The 13,235-nt window shown below is 34.2% G+C and overlaps 6 protein-coding genes and 1 non-coding gene across 7 annotated transcripts; 5 read left to right on the top strand and 2 right to left on the bottom strand.

The window, feature by feature from the left end:
* Positions 1–262: 262 nt before the first annotated feature.
* Positions 263–1,024, top strand: MED11 (Med11p; the record flags this gene model as incomplete). The annotated part of the gene is made up of 1 exon (XM_041550359.1): positions 263–1,024. The coding sequence occupies one exon, from the start codon at positions 263–265 to the stop codon at positions 1,022–1,024; it is 762 nt and encodes a 253-aa protein (XP_041406293.1).
* Positions 1,025–1,610: 586 nt separating this feature from the next.
* On the top strand, positions 1,611–3,092 carry EUC1 (Euc1p; the record flags this gene model as incomplete). Its single annotated transcript, XM_041550358.1, has 1 exon — positions 1,611–3,092. One exon carries the CDS (start codon positions 1,611–1,613, stop codon positions 3,090–3,092), a length of 1,482 nt encoding a protein of 493 aa, XP_041406292.1.
* A 362-nt stretch (positions 3,093–3,454) lies between these two features.
* Positions 3,455–5,053, top strand: HFD1 (hexadecenal dehydrogenase; the record flags this gene model as incomplete). The annotated part of the gene is made up of 1 exon (XM_041550357.1): positions 3,455–5,053. One exon carries the CDS (start codon positions 3,455–3,457, stop codon positions 5,051–5,053), a length of 1,599 nt encoding a protein of 532 aa, XP_041406291.1.
* Positions 5,054–5,385: 332 nt separating this feature from the next.
* Positions 5,386–7,467, bottom strand: ILV2 (acetolactate synthase catalytic subunit; the record flags this gene model as incomplete). The annotated part of the gene is made up of 1 exon (XM_041550356.1): positions 5,386–7,467. One exon carries the CDS (start codon positions 7,465–7,467, stop codon positions 5,386–5,388), a length of 2,082 nt encoding a protein of 693 aa, XP_041406290.1.
* A 797-nt stretch (positions 7,468–8,264) lies between these two features.
* SPG4 (Spg4p) lies at positions 8,265–8,645 on the bottom strand (the record flags this gene model as incomplete). The annotated part of the gene is made up of 1 exon (XM_041550355.1): positions 8,265–8,645. One exon carries the CDS (start codon positions 8,643–8,645, stop codon positions 8,265–8,267), a length of 381 nt encoding a protein of 126 aa, XP_041406289.1.
* A 1,215-nt stretch (positions 8,646–9,860) lies between these two features.
* On the top strand, positions 9,861–9,933 carry KABA2_04S06446. The gene has a single exon. It is a non-coding gene; the product is annotated as a tRNA-Lys (tRNA).
* Positions 9,934–10,481: 548 nt separating this feature from the next.
* On the top strand, positions 10,482–12,443 carry YKU80 (ATP-dependent DNA helicase YKU80; the record flags this gene model as incomplete). The annotated part of the gene is made up of 1 exon (XM_041550354.1): positions 10,482–12,443. The coding sequence occupies one exon, from the start codon at positions 10,482–10,484 to the stop codon at positions 12,441–12,443; it is 1,962 nt and encodes a 653-aa protein (XP_041406288.1).
* Positions 12,444–13,235: the final 792 nt, after the last annotated feature.

Genomic DNA, 13,235 nt, shown 5'->3' with positions numbered 1-13,235 from the left:
TCTAAAATCATATGCTGGTTCTTTTACTATTAAAAGGAAGCGGATCGGTAACAAAAAAATAATGACAACAGGAAAAACGAAAAAGAAAATATGGAAAAAGGCCAAGGTTGAATAATATAAATAAAGAAACCTCTAAGAATTGTGAAGGTACCTTTCACATGCCAACCACCTACGTATAAACAAAATAGAGTAGAAAACATATACAAACTACTAGTCGAAAATTTCCTCTCAAATTAGCCATTTATAATATTCAAAGCTACAAATGCAACCAGAATACGTTAAGGAAAGACTTTCTGCGCTCGATGAGATTGATTTAAAACTATGTGGAATGCTGCAAGAGGCCTCACAGGTAGTACATGCGTTCAGTGAGGTGAAAAGTGGGAATGATTCTGCAAGACCACTATTTACAAAACATGTAGAGGGATTTTATACTGATCTTGAATCGGCAACAGTTAGATTGAGAAATGAGATTAAATTATTAGATGATAATATTGGTACAAGATTACTACCTATAAACGTCAACAAGAAGGCATTAGGCCAAGATGATGAAAAATTACACGAACAAATATGCTTATTGAAGGCTACATTGTCAGGAGATACGTATACCAAAGAGGTGACACCAGGTCTCCCTGAAAGCTCATCTGGAGTAGACAGAAATAATACAGCTAGCCAAATCGAGTTAAATAATACTTCAGAAGTTTTAGAAGTCAAAACTGCCAAAACAGATATTCCAGAAACAGACGATGCACAAATGAAAGTTACGCACACAGAGGCTACGCACACAGAGGCTACGCACACAGAGGCTACGCACACAGAGGCTACGCACACAGAGGCTACGCACACAGAGGCTACGCACACAGAGGCTACACATACAGAGGCTAGGCCAGAAACTACAACAAGTACGACTATGGATGCCAGTCAACCTAACTATATTCAAACCAAGGAAACTGATGAAACTAATAAAGATAGCAATAATAATAATAATGACGACGACGACGACGATATAGAAATGGAAGATGTATGATAGAAGATAGCAACTCTATTCTCCTCAAACCTCATATCTTGAAGAATAAAAATTCCTATATATCAAAACTATATAATGTAATTAAAACAACTCAATAGTAACCTAAATTTCTTTTTTTTTCGACAAAGAGCATTACCCTTATGATGAGCGATCACCCAGATATGCCGTTTTGATGAAAATATATCAAGATGATATAAGTACCTTCTCCAAAAAAGACTGCTTTGATCGGCAGATCGGTTAATTGAAAACTGTAGTTTTATCGTTATTCGCATTTCATTCTTCCCTTTTTTTTTAAGTTTTTCAGTTTTACCTTCAATTGAAAAAGAATTTGACATCTCGAATATGTAAATAAGACATTTAAATGGATATGATTCGATCGCTAACTTGGAGCTCCGTTAATAGTTATCAAAAGCTTTAGAATAAGAACATTAGCATTTTTTTATATCGTATCCAGTAAAAGGCACCATTTTGAAATTAGACCTTTGTTTTCTTTTACCCTGAGACGTGTAACGCAACGTATGCAACAAGCTTATCGTTGTTACCTTCTGTATACTTAAAAGAAAACACAACATATACCTAGATCCCTATGGATTCCGATGATTCTGATTATCCTTTAGGATATGGTGGGTATAGAAGTGAATCTATTCCTAGAGATACATCTGGGGCAACACAACCTAACCCAAACACAACTAATAATATAATACAAGCAAGGAATGCGACCCAGGATGATGGTAGTAATGTTAGAGCCAGCGGACCTTCCGCTGAAGGTAATATAGTCTCTACAAATACTACAATATCTACAAATGTGACTGCCACTGGAGTAGGTTCTAACCTTACCTCAAGAGAATTCCAGACGTTCATTATAGACCAGATGATGAAAATTCAAGAACAAAATGAAACTCTTAGACATAAAGTTGAAACTTTAGAACAAGAACAAGAAGCATACTATTTGAATAATGCAAAAAGGCTAGAAAGTGGATTCAAGGACATCAAAAAGTCTGTAACGGAAGTTTCACAGTTGAAGAAATTATTTAAAGAAGTAGTGGGTATTATGTCTGGTGAAAGGTTACGATTTTTGGATCATTCGGATGAGAACGCTGTAGACCCTATCACAAGGACCCTAGGCCAAGAAGATACAGACTACTATGGCTCAGGACAAGGACGTACTGAAGTTGACTACGCAAGAGAAGCTCACGATAGATCTATTTTGCTAAACTCTGATAGAATAGTTGTGAAAAGGGAAACAGATGGTGATGATGGAAATTTGCCTCTTTTAAGTGATCAGATTATAAGAAATACGTATACTGCGACAAGTACGATTCCTGACAGGCTTAATGTTAGGTTACCAGGCCATCAACACCCTGGGGTAATCTCGAGAGCTCAAGTTTTGGAAGATGAACATGCTAGAGATTCTTTAATCGCAGCTCAAGAAGAAGGCGACAGAGAAATGGAAAATGCGATAAGAACAGACTTGTGGAAAAATTATAAAATGAATATAGCTATTCAAAGTGTTTATGATGTGGCAAAAGAGTACTACGAAGGATTTCCTGGGAAGCCATCGCTTTTACAATTGGAAAGAAAATTCGGATCTACTTGGCGTAGACAACGTGGCCAAAGAGTTCTATTTGCTAAAAGAAAATGTCTTATCAGTAGAATTGAAAACATCATAAAGAACCCTAAACAATACAACCTCCCAGAAGGAATAAAGAGGAATCAAGCTATCAAGGTATTAGAAAATATTAGATTGGGGAATAACAGCTATAAAGGGAACATTTGTTTGATGTCGATATCTCAATTATATGAATATTTGTCGAGGAAAGATGACAAAGTCGAGGATTATTCATTGAATATTAAGCAAAGGGGTATTCCTAGACGATTAATATTGCAACGTCAGAGAGAAGATACGATAATGAGGAATATACAAGAAAGTCAATCAGCATCTAGTGAGACGCCGGGTGAAACACTGACAGGAGAATATGAACAAAATCAAGAACATGAGCCTGACGAACTAGAACCTGGTCAAAACGTTTCGGAAAATAATTCCACAAATTTCGATAATATTACTTAGATATGCACTAAATATTCTACCTATATATTTCCTATAGGTTTAAATAAGGCGGGTATATAAATTAAGAAATTCATCATTTTGAATTGAGTAACTTAGCTGATATTTATATTATCCTCACGAGTTCATAGTATTGTTTTCTATTTTAAGACTAAATGGCAATATCGCCTTTTTGCGTTATTTTAATCTTAGGGGCGATGTTAAAATCCTAAGCGCAAAATAATAATATACTTAATATTCTAATAATATATTAACCTGTATTAAGAAAGACATTTAAATAATATTTAAACAACAGATGATTCAACTAGGTTTCTGAATTTACAACTGTTCAATCTTTATAATAATCAATTAGAGAGAAGATAACTATGAGAGAACTACATTATACTCCGCTAGATCTTATAGATACTAAACTAGCAGTTTCTAGTGAAACTTTCTTTGAAAGGCAAAAGGAATTATCACAGGCCAAGAATATAAGAAAAACTGACCTACAATTTAGGTCCAAACAATTAAAAAAATTATATTATGCTATTAAGAAGAATGAGAAAAACCTGATTGATGCCATGTATGAGGATTATCACCGTGCTCCCCAAGAATCAATGCAATTGGAACTAATCCCGTTGTATAATGACATTTTGAATATGATCAAAAATCTATCCAAATGGATGAAGCCAAAACGTATATGTGACATGTCTCCAACATATATGTTAGGTAAAACTTATGTAGAAAAGATTGCTATGGGTAGTACCTTAGTTATATCCCCATGTAATTTTCCTGTTCTGCTAGCATTAACACCCGTCGCCAACGCTATCGCTGCTGGTAATACTGTGATCTTAAAACCAAGTGAGATGACTCCAGCAACTGCAATTGAAATGGAAAGATTGATTGAAGAGGCGGGTTTTCCTCATGGCTTGTTACAAGTTGTCCAAGGTGCTATCCCAGAAACCACCCAATTAATCAGATCCAAGACCCTGAATATGATTTTTTACACCGGTTCCCCAAATGTTGGTTCTATTGTCGCCCAGGAGGCTGCTAAAAATTTGATACCATGTGTCCTAGAGCTGGGCGGTAAATCACCAGCGTTTATGACTCAAAAGTTTAATATCAAAAATAATTCTAAATTGAGGACGGCCATAAAGAGAATATTTTTTGGTGCATTTAGTAATGGTGGTCAAATATGTGTTACCCCTGATTATTTAATGGTTCATGAATCTATTTACGATAAAGTGTTGGAACAAGCGAAGATAGTTTTGGATGAAATGTATCCCACCTTTAACAGCGATTTAGATTATACTTATGTAGTTGGGGAAAGAGCATATAACGCAATCAGAAAGAAAGTCGAAGCTTCAAATGGTGAGAAATACATACCTGAATCTGCAAAAGGGTTTGTCACTGACGTTGATAAGGGTCTATATTGTGTTCCACCAACTTTGATCTCAGATTGTTCATGGGATGACTCATTAATGGAAGAAGAGAACTTTGGTGCTGTATTACCCATTTATAAATATTCAGACTTAGATGAAACTTTAGACATGATTATTAAGAAAAATGATCAACCATTAGTGCAATATATTTTCTCTGATTCTGAACATGAAAGACAACATATCTTAACCCGTTTAAGATCTGGGGACTGCATTATTGGGGATACTATAATCCATGTCGCCATTCAAGATGCTCCATTTGGTGGTATTGGTAAGTCAGGATACGGTAATTATGGTGGCATCTATGGTTTTGATGCCTTCACTCATGAAAGAACTGTATTTAAACAACCATATTGGATGGACAAGATGTTATTTATGAGGTACCCACCATATAACAAGACGAAATTAAAACTTGTCGAAACTGCTACGGAACAACAACCATGGTTTGATGAGAATGGTAATACACATTGGTACCGCAATAAACTATTATACTTATTCCCTGTTGTCGGTGTTGCTGTAGCTGCAGCTTGTAATCAATATACTTAATTTTTATTTCCTTATATATCTATTCTATTTTACACATTCTTGAAATCATGTGCTTAATACAATCCTAAAAAGACGAAACAAACAAAGATTAATTTTTTCTTTTGATGAATAAACTTTCATTATTGTCTTATTGACATCGTAATATATTTAGATCACATATGAAAAATTATATGCAAATGTATGTACTTGTTTGAGTAGTATTAATTTAAAATATTTTTCTTCTTTTTTTTTTAATTGTTTTATTTGACTACTGAATATTTATTATTGGATTTCCCTCTTTCTATTTTTTTAGATTACATGAATGATCCCATTAAACTATTTTTCTTTCCCTTTCAATGCTTACCATTGGTACGTTTATGACGTAAAGTATTTTGTTCCTTTTCTGTGGCTTCATCGAAATATATAAATTCGTCAAGACCTTTACCAGCTGGGACCATTGGCAAAACTGGAACCTTCTTCTCGACCTCGACTTCCAATAACACTGGACCTTCCGTATTAACAAATTCTTCCAGAGCACCATCCAATTGTTCTTGCTTAGTAACTCTAATACCTTTCAAACCCATTGCTTCAGCCAGTTTCATGAAATCTGGGTTCAATTGATGAGTATGAGAGTAACGGTTCTCATAGAACAAGGATTGCCATTGTGTCACCATACCTTGTTCCTCATTATTTAGCAGTAAGATCTTGATTGGAGTTCCTGCTTGGACAGCCGAACTTAGTTCTGTCAAAGTCATATTGAAAGAAGCATCCCCGTCGATATCTATGACTAGAGCGTCAGGATGTGCCACTTGAGCACCAATCGCAGAAGGTAGACCATAACCCATAGTACCTAATCCACCTGAGGTGATAAAAGTACGAGGTTTCTTCCAAGTCCAATGTTGTGCAGCCCACATTTGATGTTGACCGACACCGGTGGTGACAATGACATCCTTACCTGTAGCGTTAGCGATCTTTGACAATTTAGAGATAGCTGTCTGTGGTTTAATCTTTGAACCGGGAGTTTCTCTCATATACTCGTAAGGATATTTTGCTTTCCAACCATTGATATCCTTAAACCATTGAGTTCTTTCCTTGACAGGGAATATTTTAGGTAAAATAGATTGTAAGTTAGCAGTAGCGTCACCTTCAACGGCAACTTGAGCCTCCACGACTTTATTAATATTCTTTGGAGAGATTTCAAAATGAATAATACCACCGCGGTTCTCCATAGCGGCTTTACGTGCCTCTGGAGCAAATTTGGAGATATTACCTGTGACACGATCATCGAATCTTGCACCGACTGCTATGATCAAATCTGAATTTTGAATAGCCAAATTAGCTGTAGCGCATCCATGCATACCTAACATATCTAGAGATTTAGGGTCTTCTTGATCGAATGCACCCAGGCCTTGTAATGAAGTGGTGACAGGAATTTGAGCACGTTCACTCAATTCCTTTAGGACACGAGGTCCATCTTCATTATTGAAGATACCACTACCTACGTACAACACTGGTTTCTTTGCCAAATTAATCAAATCTGCAGCTTTATTAATACTTTCTACAGTAAATTCGTTTTGTAATTCTTTCACAGAGGATTGATGTAAAGTATCGGTAGGTAGAGCGCTATTTATTGGGATAGCTTGTCTTAAGACTGCAGCAGTAACATCCTTTGGTAAATCTACTAAGACAGGTCCTGGTCTACCACTCATTGCGATTTCGAAGGCTTCATTGATTCTAGTAGGCATTTCCTTAACGTTTTTTATCATAACGTTCCATTTTGTACATGATCTAGAGATCCCAATAACATCAGCTTCTTGAAAAGCATCAGTACCAATAGCTGTAGTTGGCACTTGGCCTGTGAACACTACCATTGGGATACCATCAGCTAAAGCGTCAGCCATTGGAGTAACAACATTAGTAGCACCTGGGCCAGAAGTCACAAGGACAACACCTGGTTTCCCCGAGGCTCTAGCATAACCTTCAGCCATATGCCCAGCACCTTGTTCATGTTTTGGTAAGACAAATTTAAAATTCTCACTGTTATAAATTGCATCATAGACAGGTAAGATTGCACCACCTGGATAACCAAAGACAGTGTCTACATTATGTCTAGACATCATTTCGTTAAAGATTTGACCACCGGTCATACCTACTAGGGAGTTATCTAATTGTTTCTTCTTAGCAGCATTATCTGCCAGTTTACTTGAGACAGTTGTAGTTGAAGAAGATTGAATATCGATATTAAAACTTGGTGCAGGTTCTGGTCTTTTACCCTTTGTTGCAAAAGTATCATTTTGTTGTTGTTGTTTTAATAATATAGTCGATGGAGAAGAATAAAATCTCTGAGTGGATGGAACCATTACGGTTGCATGAGAACCACATCTTTGTAAAGCACGTCTTGCAATAGTTGATTTAACTACAGAAGTTCTAATCATTTCTTTTAGATTGCAAAAAGGGAGGAACGATGAGGGTTTATCTTGCTAAAAATGGTAATTTTAACTAACAGACAAAGTTACAAATATTCTAACAAGAACAAAAAAAATAATAATAACGGTGAAATTAGTTATATATATATATATATAGTTAAAAAATTTACTGAGTCAGAGAATATATGATAGAAATCATTGAAATATTCATAAAAATTCACCAACTATGAAGTCACCCTACAAAGCCAGTGAAAAATAAAAAAAAACACAACCCAAAAAAGAAAAAAAGTAAGCTGAACATAATGCAGTAAGTACGTGAAGTACCCTTTACCATCTGACAAAAACTTCCATTTCGTGAGAATATCACCATCACAATATAATAAATATCAACTCATATTATGGTAATGGTAGTAGTTGTAACTCGTCTCGTCAGTCATCGCACATCGAACATTGCTGAAAAATTATTTTCAGCTTTGAGACGAGAAGAGCAGAAATTGTGGGAAACATTTCTCGCTTCTCTCGCTGGCTTCTCTCGCGGTGCACAGCGCAAACGGCTTGTCTCGTCGCTTGTCAGCTAAGAAAAACAGAGTGAGTCATTCCCGGCATCCCGTGCTGTCAGAGGGCATGCCGGTTCAGGCGTATACACTGTAACTTCTAATGTGATTATGATCATAATATATATTTATTCATTTTAAAGAAACTGGTAATATATATACATTTACATATACTTAGATGGGGATAGTCATAAGGATAAATTGCTTTTTATGTTATTATATATATAATTATATATACTATATTGCTTGCATTTAGAAGTTAACTTTGTTATCAGGCTCACCCTCTCTCATAGAATCATACAGTCTCTTGAATTCTGATCTAGTCATGTTTGAAATATCTACAAACATTGGTTGTGCTCCTCCTGTAGCGGAGGTATCACCATTATTAGCGTTGTTATTAGAATTCAAACTCTCTGTATAACTTGCTCTACGAGAACTAGCTTCACTTTCTGCACGTAACTTGGCTTCTGCTTGAGCCTTTATGGTCTTTTCTTGTAAGATTCGATGTTCCGCTGGAAACAAAACACTGGTCTTACCTGTACCAATGTTTGAATGGTTAGTACCTAATAATTCAGGGTCACTGGAATGTTTGTGACGATTATATACTGTAAACGAATCCCATAGACTAGACATTATGAAAATATTACTAATAGATTTTTTTTTTGATTTATTGCTATTTTATTAATTAATATAATAGATGTATTAATCAATGGTGTTAAAAAATATTTATTAAACCCTACTCTTCCTTATATATATATATTTATAGAATGGTTGGAGAAGCGAACGGCTGTGCCATCTGTCTCTCCCCTAAAAAATTACAAATCAAACAAAAATTATATCATAAAGACAAGCAAAACAGGAAGTGATGACATCATACACACACATAAATATATATACGCATATACGATAAGGATTATTAGTAATCATTGTTTTTTTAACAAAGTGTGTGGTTCCGGTACACCGTATATTTACACAATCAAAGAAACATACTACTACTAAAATTGAAATATATTCACATACTTTAATAGATATAACCTAAGTCTGTCGAAAGATTATCTAGTAAATACGTGTGTTTTGGGGAAAAGGATAAACATACACTATTTATTTATTCTTGATCTTTTATTGAACAAGAACCCGAGACCTTAATCAATTCTCTATCAAAATAGATTATACGTTAACGTGTCTTCACATTTTCTATAAAAAGAACTTATCATATATTGTCCTAATTATATTTGAAATCTAATTAGGACAATAATATCTCTTTTATATACACAAGAGCACGTCATTTAGTTACTGAGTGGGTGACCTCTTATTTACTGAATATTACTCTCATTGTATCAGAAACTTCATCTTTTCGTTGAATAATGTAACATATATTGTTTCATAATCAAATAATGATGACTGATGGAAACCTGAATTTGAACCAGATACGTTGTTAGTCATTTATATTTTGACATGCAACTAAGAGTTCTTTTGTATTTGAACATAGCTTATATGTTTAACAAATAGCAACTCTGTTTAACACATTATACTACTAACTAAAATTAAATGGATAAGGGATATCTTAAATGTCCCAATAAGAACGTTAGCTACACCTCCACCTCTCTACACTAATAAATGTGACTTTAATATCACTTATATTTAAAAACTCTTAAGTTCCTTAGAAAAATATTAATTTTAATGACAAAAAGTAAAACTACTTTACCTTCTCTACTTTTCGTAATATACATAATTTAAAATTAAATTTCTGAAAAACATATTTTCCATTTATTAAAACTATTGCACCAAGATGATAAATTATAAGTAGGTGTTAGATTTTAAGTTTCCCAAAAATATTCATAAGAAATAGCCTTGTTGGCGCAATCGGTAGCGCGTGTGACTCTTAATCACAAGGTTAGGGGTTCGAGCCCCCTACAGGGCTTTCTTTTTATTAGTTTTTGACAATTTCTATAACTTTTCTTTTATTTTGTTTCAAACCTGCATAAGAATAACTATAATTGATATAATTTTATTTCTTTATGGGAAACAATACGATATGTACAATAATTTCTCAAATTATGTGAATTATTTTATATTAATGTTGCTTTAATAGTTTTTTAGTTTTTGAGATTATACAATTTAAAATGTAGAATATAAACTGTACCCATAGTAAGAAGAAATAAAAGTAATCACATACTAATGCTTTTATCGAAATTTTCTTGTAAAGTAACTAATTTATGTTTTTACTGTGTATATTTATTTAATACTGACGTTAATTGTTTTCTGTCATATTGTTGCTCGTATGACGCGACTTTTTGAACGTGTAATTTTAATGGTGTTTACATAATGCTGAAGTAACATGTTCAAATATTGTAAATGTAAGACTAGAACCAGAAAAGGGGTCAGTGAATTGCTACAAAGAAATATCAAAGTAACTTTCAGAAAAGACCAAAACCCAGATACCAAAAAAAGAAGGATATTAATAAAACAATGGCAGAGTGTACTTCTTTTATTATCGATGTCTCTGAACGAATGATACAAACAGATAAAGTGAAACAATTGCTCCAGTACCTGGAATATACATTGTTGGAGAAATGTGAAAAGTCAAGAAAAACAGATTGGGTGGATTGTTTTTTAACTAATCATATCCACACTGATAATTCTATGCAATTGGAAAATATATACGAACTACAAAAAATGGAAGCGCCTTTGTTAGGGAGCCAATGCCAGGAAATATCAAAGATGCTATGTTCATTAAAACCTACAGATGGTATCAACACTGATGAGTTCAATACCATTGAACAATGTCTATTGTTATCAACTTTACAAATCAAAGAAAAGTTCCATAAAAGGAAGATGTTACGACAAATCATGTGTTTCACAGATGATATGAAATCCATCACTTTGGAAGATAGTGAAATCGATGAGATGTTACAAGAATATACTGGTCGTTTTGTATTGGTTGATTGTAGAACTACAAATCAAATTACCAAGGATAATTCTTCAGGTGTTACAGGTCCAGAGAATAGTTGGTTTCGATTGATTTCCAAATGTGAGGGATCTACGATTGTTAAATTGTCTGAATTAATTCAATTAACAAACACACCAAGACCACCAGTGGTGAAACCTGTCAGAGTCTTTTCAGGACAATTGAGACTTGGTGCTGAATTAACTAACATTGCTATGGATAATATTTCTGAAAACATATCTGATACCAGTTGTCTTTGTATTAATGTAGAAGGTTATCCTGCTACTAAATCTATATCTGGATTACACAGAAAATTAAAGACTAAAAATGATGAAATTGATAACAAAAATTTCAATAATCATTATACTATACCAAAGAATGTTATCGAATACGAAATATACCCTGAGAACAACAAAGAAAAAGAACAGAAATCGATCATTAAAAAGGAGACTGAAGAAGGACAACTCCCTGAGGGTGTACCAATCTCAAGTAAATCAGTGGCCAAAGCGTACCGTTATGGTACAGATTACGTAGTATTACCAAAAATGATCGCCGATGAGTTGTATTATGAGACAGCACCAGGTATCGATATTCGTGGTTTTATGGATCAAAACCAATTGCCTAGAAGATATTTGAATTCAGAATCTGTTTTCATCATGGCCGATACAAGGTTAGGATCCATTGGAGATGTTACAAGTTTTTCTGCCCTTGTTGATACTTTATTAGAAACTTCCAGAATTGCAATTTGTCGATATGTACAAAAATCTGGGGCAGATGTTCAGATGTGTGCATTGATACCATTAAACATTAGTACAACCAATTTAAAGAAAGTAAGTACTAATAATACTTTAGAAGAAAACAATACACATGTTAGAACATTAATAATTAGTAGATTACCATTCTCTGAAGATGAAAGAATTACAATATTAAAGGATAAATTAAACAATGAAAAGGTCAAAACAGAAACCAAAGACCAAGAGGAACTAGAACAAAAAATTGATAATTTAATGTCAAATTTCGTAGATTCTATGAGCATAGATACACCTAATGATATACCATCTGAGCAATATTACCAACATTTTGAAGAGATTCCAAAATTTACAAATTTACCGTTACCTGAGCAAACCATTCCACTTACACAAGACCCTTTACAAATGTATGCCATTACACCATTTGCGCAAAGACAAGTATTATTAGATTATTTCCATAAAGTCATCATTGAGGGACAGAATAGCTCGGAGTTTACTCCGCCGGTTCTTCCAGAAAATATTCTACAAAAGATAGATCCGCTTCACAACGGACCGAGCGAATCTATGCTCAATGACATTGAACAATTGACATCAATATTAGGTATTAAGAAAGTTCCAATCAAAACAGAAGATAACACACTATCAAATGCAACTGATAGAAAAGAGTTAGAATATAATATTACAGAAGAAGCCCCACCTCTAGATGAATTATTGGCTCGAGGTAGGCGTGATTAAAAAATAAAATACACGCCCACATAATCTTTCTGAACAATTAAGGTAGGTATATACCTTATTACGTTCTCATTCTTAATAATACTTTAAATATAATTGCAATACTTTATATAGAATGTTTTTTGTCAATCATCATAAAAGTATGAGATTAGTACTTTCATCTGCAAACCCTTAACCTTGATGGGTATATTTTACTATCATTTGAGAGAAATTGAACAGACAAATCACAACAAAGATACATATATCGAGAAATATGGTTATAAGAAAACGTAACATCCTCTACTCATATACTTGGTAATTGTGCTATGTATGTACTTCAACCTAGTATTATCACCTAAACAAAGTTACCAGTAATTCGATTTAATTCATCTACTTCCTCCCCCCACTATTATTCGAATTATAATAACTACATCAGTTGCCCGAGAGTACGGACCTCATTGAAAACAAAAAAAGAAGCGCGGAAATACCATAGAAAAAATAAGGGGGGGGGATGGAGGATGGAACGGGAAGACGTTTATGTACTTGATGGTGTCGTTAAATGCAAGGTGCTGGCGGATACCAGTGGGGGTGTAGCTGGGGGACAGCAGTAGGTAAAGGTTGAGGGAGAGAGACAATTAATATAATGGTAATAGTACAGGGAATATTAGGAGTTCCGGGGGTTGTAATAAGAACCATTCAATTCTAGAAATGTAAATAACAAAGAGAGAACTACCGAATCAATTAAAATGAACGTTGATTATATATTATATAACAACTAAAACAATTCTAGTACTATTAACGAGGGGTACTTAACCG

This window comes from Maudiozyma barnettii, assembly GCF_903064755.1.
Source record: "Maudiozyma barnettii strain CLIB 1767 genome assembly, contig: KABA2_04, whole genome shotgun sequence".
Lineage (NCBI taxonomy): Eukaryota > Fungi > Ascomycota > Saccharomycetes > Saccharomycetales > Saccharomycetaceae > Maudiozyma > Maudiozyma barnettii.
Note: the sequence above shows the minus strand (reverse complement) of the source record. Positions and strands in the feature narration are given on the sequence as shown.